This window comes from Festucalex cinctus, chromosome 20 (assembly GCF_051991245.1).
Source record: "Festucalex cinctus isolate MCC-2025b chromosome 20, RoL_Fcin_1.0, whole genome shotgun sequence".
Lineage (NCBI taxonomy): Eukaryota > Metazoa > Chordata > Actinopteri > Syngnathiformes > Syngnathidae > Festucalex > Festucalex cinctus.
This window is the reverse complement of record NC_135430.1, coordinates 15,073-29,318: the sequence shown is the minus strand read 5'-3', so window position 1 is coordinate 29,318 and position 14,246 is coordinate 15,073. Positions and strand designations below refer to the sequence as shown.

General features: G+C 37.6%; 1 protein-coding gene across 1 annotated transcript; it reads right to left on the bottom strand.

The window, feature by feature from the left end:
- Positions 1 to 1,462: 1,462 nt before the first annotated feature.
- LOC144009432 (uncharacterized) lies at positions 1,463 to 11,793 on the bottom strand. Its single transcript, XM_077509169.1, has 5 exons — positions 11,602 to 11,793; positions 9,704 to 9,967; positions 6,346 to 6,609; positions 2,345 to 2,608; positions 1,463 to 1,845 (listed from the first exon to the last, which is right to left on the bottom strand). The coding sequence occupies exons 1-5, from the start codon at positions 11,602 to 11,604 to the stop codon at positions 1,687 to 1,689; spliced, it is 954 nt and encodes a 317-aa protein (XP_077365295.1). The 5' UTR covers positions 11,605 to 11,793; the 3' UTR covers positions 1,463 to 1,686.
- Positions 11,794 to 14,246: the final 2,453 nt, after the last annotated feature.

Genomic DNA, 14,246 nt, shown 5'->3' with positions numbered 1-14,246 from the left:
CAAAAAAAATGCACTATTTTAGCATTCAGATGCTTAATCTAAAATAATTACATTGACGTCTAAGCACTCTCACACCGTGCCGCCCTGGCTCTTACGTCTTTATTTGAAAATATACAGTCAATAAATAATGTTAACGCGTCAACATGGAAATCAGTAAAAGTGTCTTGAGGTAGGGAGAGGTTTTAAATGTTTTTTTTTCTTTTTGTAGAATTTTATTTGAACAAAAAAAAAAATGCAGTTTTTAGCATTGAGATGCTTAATCTAAAAATAAATAAATAAATACATTGACTAACTATAACAACTACTTTAATGTTTTCAAAGTACTGTAAATCTGTCCTGTTGGTAAAACATGAATGCTCATAATGAAATTCAAGTTGCCTGATGCAACACGTTAAAAAAAAAATGAAATAGCAAAATGAAAGCAACCACAAGGAAAAAGAAATTTTCTTTTTTATTTTTGAAAACATATTCATCAAATTGTGACTCAAGAGGTTTCGGTCTGATGCTGAAACTTGTCAACTGTACTTTGCCTTTGTTTACAGCTCTTTAAGTGTGAGATTTAGCAAACCTGCAAATCTTTATTCAGGTCACAGGTTCCTGGCCCAAATGTATGGGATAAACAGGCCCAAAATCCTGGTGTGAAAGTTCACCTTCAGATGGGATGGTTGTTCCAGCCTCCTGGGAAGGCCTGAAAACAGATGAACAACATCTGCCAAATCCAACATGCCATCTAACTCAAAGAACTTCAAAACAAAGGTGCATCACACTGGTCCTGACATCTTGTAACTCACTCGTGTCGACCGCCGGTCCTCCAGCATGGCTGCCTTTGCACTCGGCACACAAATGTGACATCACACGGGAAGGGCCTGTAGCAATGTTTGCTTTGTTTTTTTTTTAATCCCATTTCTACATTTAGGTTTTATGACCTGGCTGTACTGAAAGAAATATAGAGTAGATCTGTATATATTCTTTGTTTACCTAATCTGTCCTTTACACAAAGTACAAGCAGCTATTTTCTGATGAAACAGCAGTATTTTTTTTGACACACAAAAGAGTAAAATTACATCTGTCCACATTGATGACAAAATATAGCATATATCATTAATGTTCTAAGCCAGATAACAGGTTTCAAAACGTTTACATTTGTTGCAGTTTTCTCCCAGCTGTACTGTATTGTTGTTTAAAAATTGAGAATAATTTACCATTAATTGTCACGATATCATTGAACTAAATAGTTCACCTGCATTATTGAAAAAGTCATTTTTCATTTCTTTGCAATACATAAACAATTCTTGAATAAAACATAACGTACATATCAGCATTTATTTGTTACTAATATTTTATTATTTTCAGTAAACAAACATCAATAAATACAGTCTGCAAAATTGTTTATTTTAGAAATATTTTATTTAAAATCAATAAAAAAAAAAGGAAAAGAGATAAATGAATAGAAAGTGCAAATGGATGAAGTCATTGACAGTGACAGGGATTGGTCACCCTCTCACAGGAGGTCACCTTTTTCTTCAGCTTTTTTTATTCTCACACATTTTGTATTATTTTCTTCTCTTTCCTCTATTGCTTCTTCCTTTCTTTCTTCTCACACTCCTTCTTTTGCTTCTTTTCTTTTTTTCTCATGTTCCTTCCTTTCTTTTTTCTCCTTCTCCTCACGCTCCTTCTTTTCCTTCTTTAGTTTCCTCTCGTGCTCTTTCCTTTTTTTTTGTCTTTGGCCTCACGCTTCTTCTCTTCCTTCCTTTCTTTCTTCTCTTTGGCGGCACGCTCCTTCTTGTTCTTTTCTTTCTCTTCTTTTCTTGGCTCTTTCTTTTCATTTGTCTTCATGCCGTCACTCTGAAAATAAAAGAGACACCAACTGTCAATTAAACAATTCATCAACCCTATCAAAATTATTACACATTTACTGCCGCCTGCTGTCGACTTGAAATGACATCATAAGGGCTCAGCTTGTGATCGTCACATGACAAAAACCCAGAAAACAACTGGTCTCCACCTGCGCCCTTGGGCGCTGTGATGTCATTTTCAGTCGACAGCTAGTGGCAAAATTGCAACAGATAAAACCAAATGGACATTCATGCTTAATTAAAATTCCACAAAGGCAGTATAAATCAGAATATCGTGTTTAGACTAATGGAGTTGTTTGAGTTCGCCTTTAAATGAAGCTCAAGCTAACATGTAAAGATGTTTGATATAGAGGAAAAGCTCATGGGCAACTTGCAAACACCACAAAAGAAAAATGATACTAAGGAGTCTGTGAGGCAGACATCCTAACCATTAGTACACCGTGCTGCCCATAATTCAACCAATCAAAGAAAGGAGGTGAGGAGCTAACCGATAAGCTGCCTCCGACGAGGGTCTCGCTGTCATCGTGTTGTTGGTTGGGGAGTTGCAGCTGGATCCACATGGTCTCCATCCAGGTCTCCAGACAGCCCTCAAGCTCCTCGGCTCTTTTCTTCCAATTTCGGCGCTTTCCGTGCCTCCTCTCGAGCTGTGAGGCCATGGAGCAGAACAGCTGCGCCAGGTGCAGCTCGTATGGGCTCCAGTCACTCCTCTCATCCTCAAATGATATCTTTGTATCTTCAAGATGTTTCAAATCCTGAGCAAACAACAAAATAGACATGAGAAGAATGTATAAAATATACATATGGCATGTACCCAAGGCTCCAGGCGAGCTAGGCGGTCGCCTAGGGCGCCATCTTGTGGAGGGGGCGCCAAATTGCAGAAAGGAAAAAAAATAAAATTTAAAAAACACAAACACAAAAAGCCCTCCCCCCCTCACGTGTTTTCTAACATAAAATGTGTTATATAGTAAATATATTTTATTAAGTTCCTTTTTTTTATTACTTCTTTTTCAAATAAATGACTGAGTTCACGACCCGCTGTCCTGGCGCCCTGAACCTGACCCGCTGCTGCCGATTACAATGAATGAAAGGTAGGGGGAGGCAGGGCCGGCCCAGGCTACATCTTGTGGAGGGGGCGCCAAATTGCAGAAAGGAAAAAAAAGAAAATTTAAAAAACACAAACACAAAAAGAAGCTGTGGTAAACAATCCTTCAGTGTCATCTTCACCAGAGGCTACTGAATGTAAGTGCATGGATGGTGCATTTAATACAAACAGCCATAATTTCTGACATTGTATTCTATACATCCATCCATCCATTTTCTTGACCGCTTATTCCTCACAAGGGTCGCGGGGGCTGCTGGCGCCTATCTCAGCTGGCTATGGGCAGTAGGCGGGGGACACCCTGGACTGGTTGCCAACCAATCGCAGGGCACACAGATACGAACAACCATCCACACTCACACGCACACCTAGGGACAATTTGGAACGCCCAATTAACCTGCCATGCATGTTTTTGGAATGTGGGAGGAGACCGGAGTACCCGGAGAAGACCCACGCGGGCACGGGGAGAACATGCAAACTCCACCCAGGAAGGTCCGAGCCTGGACTCGAACCGGAGACCTCAGAACTGGGAAGCGGACGTGCTAACCACTCGACTACCGTGCCGCCCATTGTATTCTATCATAATGAAAAAAAGGATTTGTTTTCCCTGCTTTAACCAAAATTATTTGAAGTGATGTATTTTGTTTCATGTACAGCTGAAGCAACAGCCAGTCAAGCACCAATCAGCAGTACTTTGAGTGACACAAAGCTCGATCTTCTAGATCCAGGTGACTATTTCAGTTATATCATCTATTGCTGCATCATGTACAGTGCTCAGCATATATGAGTATACCACCTTTGAAAAATTTAAAGATTTTGTTCAATATCTCCCCGCGACCCTTGTGAGGAATAAGCGGTCAAGAAAATGGATGGATGGATGTTCAATATCTCAATAAACAGAAGAACAATTTCCAAAATATTGACAAAATGTTTTCTGTAGAATACGCACTTGACTCACAACATGAAAGTAAGGTTGTAATAGGATGCATAGATTACAAAATCTTCAATTTAATCAAATTAACTAATGCAAAAAAAAAAAAAAAAAAAAAAAGCAACCCACAACAAAAACGACTACATCTAGTATTTTCTATGAGCTCCATGACTGTTATGGGTAGCAACATGTCTGCTAGGCCTGGAATTAACAAGCCTTTTTCTCGGGGTCTACTTATTTGCGCAATATGTACTCTCATAAATTAAAAAAACAAAAACAAAAAAACTCTTAGCAGAGATGCAGTCATTTCTTACCTGGCCAAAATCCAATATGTCAAGCATGGAACTTTTAGTTTTTCGAGAGGAGAAAAAACTTCGAGAAATCTATCCCAACATGTGGGTAGCACTCAGAGTGGCTGCTACCATATCAGTGACTGTAGCATCAGCTGAGAGATGCTTTTCCAAGCTTAAACTAATAAAAACTATTTAAGGTCTACCATGTCACAAGAACGGCTAACTAGACTGGCACTTATCAGCATCAATCAAGAAGTATCCAGGCAGCTATCCTTTGACGCACCAATTGATGCCTTTGCTGCAAGGAGGTCCCGGCGTGCACTATTTTAAGTATTTGCCGTTATGTTCCTAAGTTATTTAGTGAAGTTTTTTTGCACACTATTCACATTATCTGTGAATCACCTTATTGCCAAAGTTTTACGATATATCAAAGTTTGTATATTGATACATTTACTATTTTTTGTATCTTACACAATTATTAATGTACATAGTGAAAACATTTTGAGGTTTTAAATACTGTCATTTTGCAAAAATTGCAATCAAAAGTTGCATTGCATTGTACTTCTGTTATTTTTCTTATTTTTATTTGTTTGTGGAATTTGGTATTTATTGTGTGGTGTGCTATTATAATATATCTATAATTTTTTTGTGTGTGTGTTTTTTTTATGGGATTGGGGGGGCTACCATGTACATTTTCGCCTAGGGTACCAAATCATGTAGGGCTGGCCCTGCATGTACTGTATATAGAAAAACATTTGACATTGGCAGAAAAACAGTAATAGAGATTATTTTGATTGATATTGAAATCACGATTAATAAAAAAATGTATAGATGTCAACTGAAAAAATCAACTATTCACAACTACAATCATAGCCTCATGCCGACTCATCCCTGCACGTTGAACATTTTATTCTTAAACACTCGATTACATTTGTCAACTACAAATGATCTTGTAAATAAATATGTGAAATTCAAGCCACCTGCATTTTCATTCTGTTGCATCCATTCAAACGGAATAAACATCTCTCTTACCCTTACTGAGTTTTATTTTCACAAGTCTTGGGACTTACTGCGCTAACCTGGGACATCACCTTGTGTATAATTCGTGCCATATTATGTATATATCATGAATAATTTAAAACTCAACTCTTAACTTGAAAGAACAACCTGAAAATAAATGAAAAACAAAGTGAAAAAAAATAAGAATATACTGAAATAATGGCCAACAAAATTAATACAGGCTGCTCCTGCGATGCGCGCGTTGGCCTCCTGGAGGCAGTATAGTGCCGTTATTGAATAGAGTATACACTTAAAAGGAACCAAGAAGAGTGGAAAAAGAATTGTGATTTAGGTTTATCATAAACCAACCGGTGCCGGTTGGTGTGGGTTCGCTTCTCCGCCTGGGAGACCATGCTTGTCTCTAGTGATGTGTCGGTCACACGAACGAGTCTTTTGAACGGCTCGTCGACGTGAACGATGGGAACTGAGTCTTTATCGAGAGCCGTTCGTCCCCCTACAATGCCTACCCCCCGCCAACCGCGCGCACCGACCGTTCGCTTTTGGAGGGAGCGTCAACTTCGCGTATTCGTGTCAATCAAACAATTTACTGTACTTGTAATTGGGTCGTTAAACTCTGAAACAAATAACAAAAAGAGAGAGAGGAGACCGCTCACTGCGCATGCCTGTTTTAGCGCCATGGCAGACGTTAGAAAAGAGAGACGGAATGAAGGGGCGAGGAGGCGTACAACATCAGTACGGGAGAAAAACTGGGCAGGGGGAGAGGAGGAGCTGCCGAAGGACTCACGACCTAGTAGAAGTGAGTGGCTAAAAGGTAGATTTGATAGATGTGACAGCTAAACAGTCAAAATATCGCTGGTGCATTGTACACGTGCACGTGCTGGTCAATGTATGTAAACTGTTGTACACTACACATTTATATTTTCTTATGTTATAAGAGAATAAAACTTCATTGAATGTTATTGTTCGGACTATTCCATATGTCATGTCATGTCATTTTTTTGAAAATGGCAAAATAAATAAATAAAAGAGCCAGTCTTTTGAACGGTTCTTTTACGTGAACGGCTCCCGAATGAATGACATCCTAACCACTAGTACACCGTGCTGCCCATAATTCAACCAATCAAAGAAAGGAGGTGAGGAGCTAACCGATAAGCTGCCTCCGACGAGGGTCTCGCTGTCATTGTGTTGTTGGTTGGGGAGTTGCAGCTGGATCCACATGGTCTCCATCCAGGTCTCCAGACAGCCCTCAAGCTCCTCGGCTCTTTTCTTCCAATTTAGACGCTTTCGTCGCTGCCTCTCGAGCTGTGAGGCCATGGAGCAGAACAGCTGCGCCAGGTGCAGCTCGTATGGGCTCCAGTCACTCCTCTCATCCTCAAAAGATATCTTTGTATCTTCAAGATGTTTCAAATCCTGAGCAAACAACAAAATAGACATTAGAAGGATGTATAAAATATACATATGGCATGTACCCAAGGCTCCAGGCGAGCTAGGCGGTCGCCTAGGGCGCCATCTTGTGGAGGGGGCGCCAAATTGCAGAAAGGAAAAAAAAGAAAATTTAAAAAACACAAACACAAAAAGAAGCTGTGGTAAACAATCCTTCAGTGTCATCTTCACCAGAGGCTACTGAATGTAAGTGCATGGATGGTGCATTTAATACAAACAGCCATAATTTCTGACATTGTATTCTATCATAATGAAAAAAAGGATTTGTTTTCCCTGCTTTAACACCAAAATTATTTGAAGTGATGTATTTTGTTTCATGTACAGCTGAAGCAACAGCCAGTCAAGCACCAATCAGCAGTACTTTGAGTGACACAAAGCTCGATCTTCTAGATCCAGGTGACTATTTCAGTTATATCATCTATTGCTGCATCATGTACAGTGCTCAGCATATATGAGTATACCACCTTTGAAAAATTTAAAGATTTTGTTCAATATCTCCCCGCGACCCTTGTGAGGAATAAGCGGTCAAGAAAATGGATGGATGGATGTTCAATATCTCAATAAACAGAAGAACAATTTCCAAAATATTGACAAAATGTTTTCTGTAGAATACGCACTTGACTCACAACATGAAAGTAAGGTTGTAATAGGATGCATAGATTACAAAATCTTCAATTTAATCAAATTAACTAATGCAAAAAAAAAAAAAAAAAAAAAAGCAACCCACAACAAAAACGACTACATCTAGTATTTTCTATGAGCTCCATGACTGTTATGGGTAGCAACATGTCTGCTAGGCCTGGAATTAACAAGCCTTTTTCTCGGGGTCTACTTATTTGCGCAATATGTACTCTCATAAATTAAAAAAACAAAAACAAAAAAACTCTTAGCAGAGATGCAGTCATTTCTTACCTGGCCAAAATCCAATATGTCAAGCATGGAACTTTTAGTTTTTCTAGAGGAGAAAAAACTTCGAGAAATCTATCCCAACATGTGGGTAGCACTCAGAGTGGCTGCTACCATATCAGTGACTGTAGCATCAGCTGAGAGATGCTTTTCCAAGCTTAAACTAATAAAAACTATTTAAGGTCTACCATGTCACAAGAACGGCTAACTAGACTGGCACTTATCAGCATCAATCAAGAAGTATCCAGGCAGCTATCCTTTGACGCACCAATTGATGCCTTTGCTGCAAGGAGGTCCCGGCGTGCACTATTTTAAGTATTTGCCGTTATGTTCCTAAGTTATTTAGTGAAGTTTTTTTGCACACTATTCACATTATCTGTGAATCACCTTATTGCCAAAGTTTTACGATATATCAAAGTTTGTATATTGATACATTTACTATTTTTTGTATCTTACACAATTATTAATGTACATAGTGAAAACATTTTGAGGTTTTAAATACTGTCATTTTGCAAAAATTGCAATCAAAAGTTGCATTGCATTGTACTTCTGTTATTTTTCTTATTTTTATTTGTTTGTGGAATTTGGTATTTATTGTGTGGTGTGCTATTAAATATAATATATCTATAATTTTTTTGTGTGTGTGTTTTTTTTATGGGATTGGGGGGGCTACCATGTACATTTTCGCCTAGGGTACCAAATCATGTAGGGCTGGCCCTGCATGTACTGTATATAGAAAAACATTTGACATTGGCAGAAAAACAGTAATAGAGATTATTTTGATTGATATTGAAATCACGATTAATAAAAAAATGTATAGATGTCAACTGAAAAAATCAACTATTCACAACTACAATCATAGCCTCATGCCGACTCATCCCTGCACGTTGAACATTTTATTCTTAAACACTCGATTACATTTGTCAACTACAAATGATCTTGTAAATAAATATGTGAAATTCAAGCCACCTGCATTTTCATTCTGTTGCATCCATTCAAACGGAATAAACATCTCTCTTACCCTTACTGAGTTTTATTTTCACAAGTCTTGGGACTTACTGCGCTAACCTGGGACGTCACCTTGTGTATAATTCGTGCCATATTATGTATATATCATGAATAATTTAAAACTCAACTCTTAACTTGAAAGAACAACCTGAAAATAAATGAAAAACAAAGTGAAAAAAAATAAGAATATACTGAAATAATGGCCAACAAAATTAATACAGGCTGCTCCTGCGATGCGCGCGTTGGCCTCCTGGAGGCAGTATAGTGCCGTTATTGAATAGAGTATACACTTAAAAGGAACCAAGAAGAGTGGAAAAAGAATTGTGATTTAGGTTTATCATAAACCAACCGGTGCCGGTTGGTGTGGGTTCGCTTCTCCGCCTGGGAGACCATGCTTGTCTCTAGTGATGTGTCGGTCACACGAACGAGTCTTTTGAACGGCTCGTCGACGTGAACGATGGGAACTGAGTCTTTATCGAGAGCCGTTCGTCCCCCTACAATGCCTACCCCCCGCCAACCGCGCGCACCGACCGTTCGCTTTTGGAGGGAGCGTCAACTTCGCGTATTCGTGTCAATCAAACAATTTACTGTACTTGTAATTGGGTCGTTAAACTCTGAAACAAATAACAAAAAGAGAGAGAGGAGACCGCTCACTGCGCATGCCTGTTTTAGCGCCATGGCAGACGTTAGAAAAGAGAGACGGAATGAAGGGGCGAGGAGGCGTACAACATCAGTACGGGAGAAAAACTGGGCAGGGGGAGAGGAGGAGCTGCCGAAGGACTCACGACCTAGTAGAAGTGAGTGGCTAAAAGGTAGATTTGATAGATGTGACAGCTAAACAGTCAAAATATCGCTGGTGCATTGTACACGTGCACGTGCTGGTCAATGTATGTAAACTGTTGTACACTACACATTTATATTTTCTTATGTTATAAGAGAATAAAACTTCATTGAATGTTATTGTTCGGACTATTCCATATGTCATGTCATGTCATTTTTTTGAAAATGGCAAAATAAATAAATAAAAGAGCCAGTCTTTTGAACGGTTCTTTTACGTGAACGGCTCCCGAATGAATGACATCCTAACCACTAGTACACCGTGCTGCCCATAATTCAACCAATCAAAGAAAGGAGGTGAGGAGCTAACCGATAAGCTGCCTCCGACGAGGGTCTCGCTGTCATTGTGTTGTTGGTTGGGGAGTTGCAGCTGGATCCACATGGTCTCCATCCAGGTCTCCAGACAGCCCTCAAGCTCCTCGGCTCTTTTCTTCCAATTTAGACGCTTTCGTCGCTGCCTCTCGAGCTGTGAGGCCATGGAGCAGAACAGCTGCGCCAGGTGCAGCTCGTATGGGCTCCAGTCACTCCTCTCATCCTCAAAAGATATCTTTGTATCTTCAAGATGTTTCAAATCCTGAGCAAACAACAAAATAGACATTAGAAGGATGTATAAAATATACATATGGCATGTACTGTATATAGAAAAACATTTTATATTAGCAGAAAAAAAATAATCGAGATTATTTTGATTGATATTTAAATCATGATTAATAAAAACATTTATAGATGTCAACAGAAAAAACTCAACTATTCACAATTACAATCATAGCCTCATGCCGACTCATCCCTTCACATTGAACATTTTATTCTTAAACACTGTATTACATTACATTACATTTGTCAACTACAAATAATCTTGTCAATAAATATCACGTGAAATTGAAGCCACCTGCATTTTCATTCTGTTGCATCCATTCAAACGGAATAAACATCTCTCTTACCGTTACTGATATTTATTTTATCTTATGTTTTTGTTCTATTATTATTTTCACAAGCCTTGGGACTTACTGTGCTAACCTGGGACATCACCTTGTGTATATAATTCGCGCCATATTATGTATATATTGTGAATAATTTAAAACTCAACTCTTAACTTGAAACAACAACCTGAAAATAAATGAAAAACAAAGTGAAATAAGAATATACTGAAATAATGACCAACAAAATAAATACAGGCTGTTCCTGCGATGCGCGTGTTGGCCTCCTGGAAGCTGTATATATATTTACATTAAAAAAAAAAAAAAAAGAAAAAAAAAAAAAGCTTCCCTCGCTATGCAGGCGGCTTGTATGTATTTCCGTGTAGTAATCATTTTAAGGAATTAGGTCATTACCAGAGTTCAAGCGGTCAAAATTACGGCTCTGGGAGATCTAATTAGAAGTTTTAAAATTCTGACATAATAGCAAGGAGCGGACCCTGTTCTTTTTGAGTGGGTTAAGGATATTGGATTACAGTTTTACATCACATTAACAGTGCGTTCCGCTGAAGCGTGCGCTCATTCGGCGAATGCGGAAGTCATTTGTGCATATAGTCCATACAACTTGTTTTTCACAGATTGGGGAGAATGTATGACCGAGTATTGCTATATCTGTAAGTATGTGTTCCTACAGCATTTGTGTGTGAATATTTGTTATTTGAAGGAATATCACTCCCGGAAGTCGATGCTAATTTCCCGTTAGCATGGTACATTGACTTTAGCATTTGGTGTTTGTATTTAAAACGAAGCATGTCTTGTCTTTAAATGTACAATGTACAATTGTTTTCGTTTAGTGATGAGTTTTACAGTAAACTCCAACGCGGGTGTCATTAAACAGTTTAAAGCACTCTCGGAAAGGGAGAAGTAACATGGTGCATTCTAGGTACTTTCCACAACGTTGCAACTACCGCACGCACACACCTTCGTTTGACAAATTAACCGTTTTTCTTCGATTATAATGTTTATAAAAATCGAAAGAGGCCAATCGAACTCCACAATGACATGATTTACTTTTCTAAAGAAATTAAAGGACTGGGGAGGTTTTCGCTTAAAAATAAAAAATAAAAAGAAAGAAAGAAAGAAACGCATATACTGTACATATAGTAAGCCCCCCACACACACACACACACATTATACAATTTTAAATAAAAATACATTATGTATATATAGTAACATTTGGCTCCCAAAAGAAACCCCAACATCATGCATTATTGCATATATATTTTTGACTTACCATGTTGAAATGTACTTGCTTTTCTCGGTGCGCCCTTGCTGGCTGTGTACAGGTGCAGAGTCAGGAGTCTGAGTGTCACTGCAAACTGTACAATATATACATGTAGTACGCACAAGATCAGTTAACAAAGTGCAATGAACATGAAAGAGGTCACGCTCTTTGATGGGGCGTGGCCAAGACGCTGATTGGCTGGATGTGTGTGATGTCATTGGGGTATTCCCAAATTGATGTGTGGCTTTGTTTATCAGCATGTTGATGTGTTTTGCATAGCAATACATCACAATTATGGAGTGTCTTCCTAGTTACAGGCTTAACTTGCTGTGTTTAACCCATTTAACGCTCCCTTAAGTGTTCCTGTAGAAAAAAGAATAAATTTGTATACTGTTAAAGACGTGATTTGTACCTGTAAAAAAAGGTGTACCTGTAAAAAAATAAAATAAAATAAAATAAAATGTGGACGTAAAGAAAATTGTACCTGTAAATAAAATTTTTACCCATAAAATAGAAAATGTGTACTAAAAAAATAAATAAAAAAATAAAAATTGTGCGTAAAAATAAGTGTACTTTAAAAAAAAACATTTGTACGTAAAAAAAATGTATGTAAATAAAAACATTGTAAGTATAAAAAAAATAAATAAATTACCTGTAGAAAGAAGTGTAAATTTGTATCACGAGATACAGATTAATTTGTACACGAATCCCAAACAAACAGAGTTGCGACACCAGCATATGGTCATTTTGGAAGAAGAGGACGTCGCAGGCGTGAAAATTTCAACATGCGTCAATATACCAACACAGTGTGGAACAGCTTAAACGTTGGTTGACATGCAGAGACCTCAAAGTGGGCAAAAAGAAAGCAGTTTTAGTATGAAGTATAGTAAGATTTATTGTACAATCTCATAGCTTTGTAATTCAGTGCTGGCTAGCTCATCTCATGTTAATTGTCACGAAAATTGAACACATTGAAGTCATAATTTTCATTTCAAAATTTGAAAAAACTCAAAAGACCTCGTAAATTACATTAGTTTACCTACGGAGACAACTACTGCGTAGATGCGCAGATGCTCTCTTCCATGGATATGGTCTTCTGAAGCTTCCTGAACACAATCTTTTTTACAATCTATGCATAATGTATAATGTGGTTCACAAACTAAATAGTCGTTGGTGTGAACTTGTTCCTTTATTCTTTTCATCTCATACTCTAAATACCAGAAATAGATTGCTGTTAAAAGGGAAATACAGAAAACTAACATGTACTCGTTTTAGTGTATGTTATAAAGGTCCACAAATGTGGAATGACCTGGACAATGATATAAAACATTCTTCTTCTTTTCCCATATTTAAAAGAAAACTAAAACATAACTTACTTCGGAGAAATGCATCTAATGATTTTGTGGCCTAGTTTCTGTTTAGTTTCTTTCTGCGTTTGAAATTCTCTTGTACATGGAACAGAGGTTACGAGGGTTATATTTGATACACATGTAACATGTACATAGTTTTTCATATCTGTCTCTAGATAATTTTTGTGATTATTCTTTTCTTGTAAATATGATGGGCATATCTTTTATTTACAAGTTGTAAATATGTGGATATTAACCTAATTGGGTTGCAATGCAAATTGTGTTGGTGGTTGGTTGTTGGACCCCATTTTATAAGCTTTGAGCTTCTGATGGAGTCAATTTTTCACAGTGAAATGATTGCTTATCACTAGGTTTTGACTGTATTTGAACGCACCGTGGAATTAAACAAACTATCATAATAAAATGAAAACAAAACGTTTTTACTGAGAGTGAATCGTTAAGCCGCTACAGGTATTTTAACCTGAACCTTTATCCTCTGTATTTATTCATTTTATTTTAAATATTGCAATTTCTTGATAAATGTCAGGATTTTTACATTGTATGCTTTTCAAACAGAAAAAAATGGCACCTACACTCTTAGTTTACTCATCATTCACAGTACTCAAATATTTGTGCAAGTATCTTTTATTCTATTACTGCAGTTTTAATTTCTAATCGAGTTTAATTTTCCAATGTAACATTACTCTTATTGGAATATAAATATTGGCTATTCTGCCTTCTAACAAGCTAATCTATCTGCGTCACTAAGATGTGAGCAGTGTCACTAGCTACTTTAACAAAAGTAACTAGGTCAAATGTTAGTTTGTTTATTTTGAATTAAAATAGCATAATTTCAAGTTTCAAAATCTTCCTCAAAGGTGGAGACAACTGCTGGAGACACTGCTGAAGCATCAATGAAAAGAATGACCGATGAGCTAAAGCAGCCCTGAGATGACACCTGATCTTCAAATCGATGTTGACACAACCACAGCAATGGATGCAGAAACATCTCTTCTGGACATCAAATAAAACACTTCAAATGATGCACAATCTTGTTTATTGAATGATACATGTTATTTGCTTTCAGTCTTTCAAATAACTCCCAATATGGATTCAATTTTACTCCTTTAACATTTCAAACTCAAAATTGGAAGATGTCTAGAAACCATAATTTCTTAACATTCCTCTCAGAACAGGAACCAGTGCATCAAGGATTCTCAGGACTGTAGGCAGACTGAGACTGCAGAAAGAAATTACAGAGGGGGGGCATTCAATTTTTTTGGGGGGGGGCATACTTCTTCAACG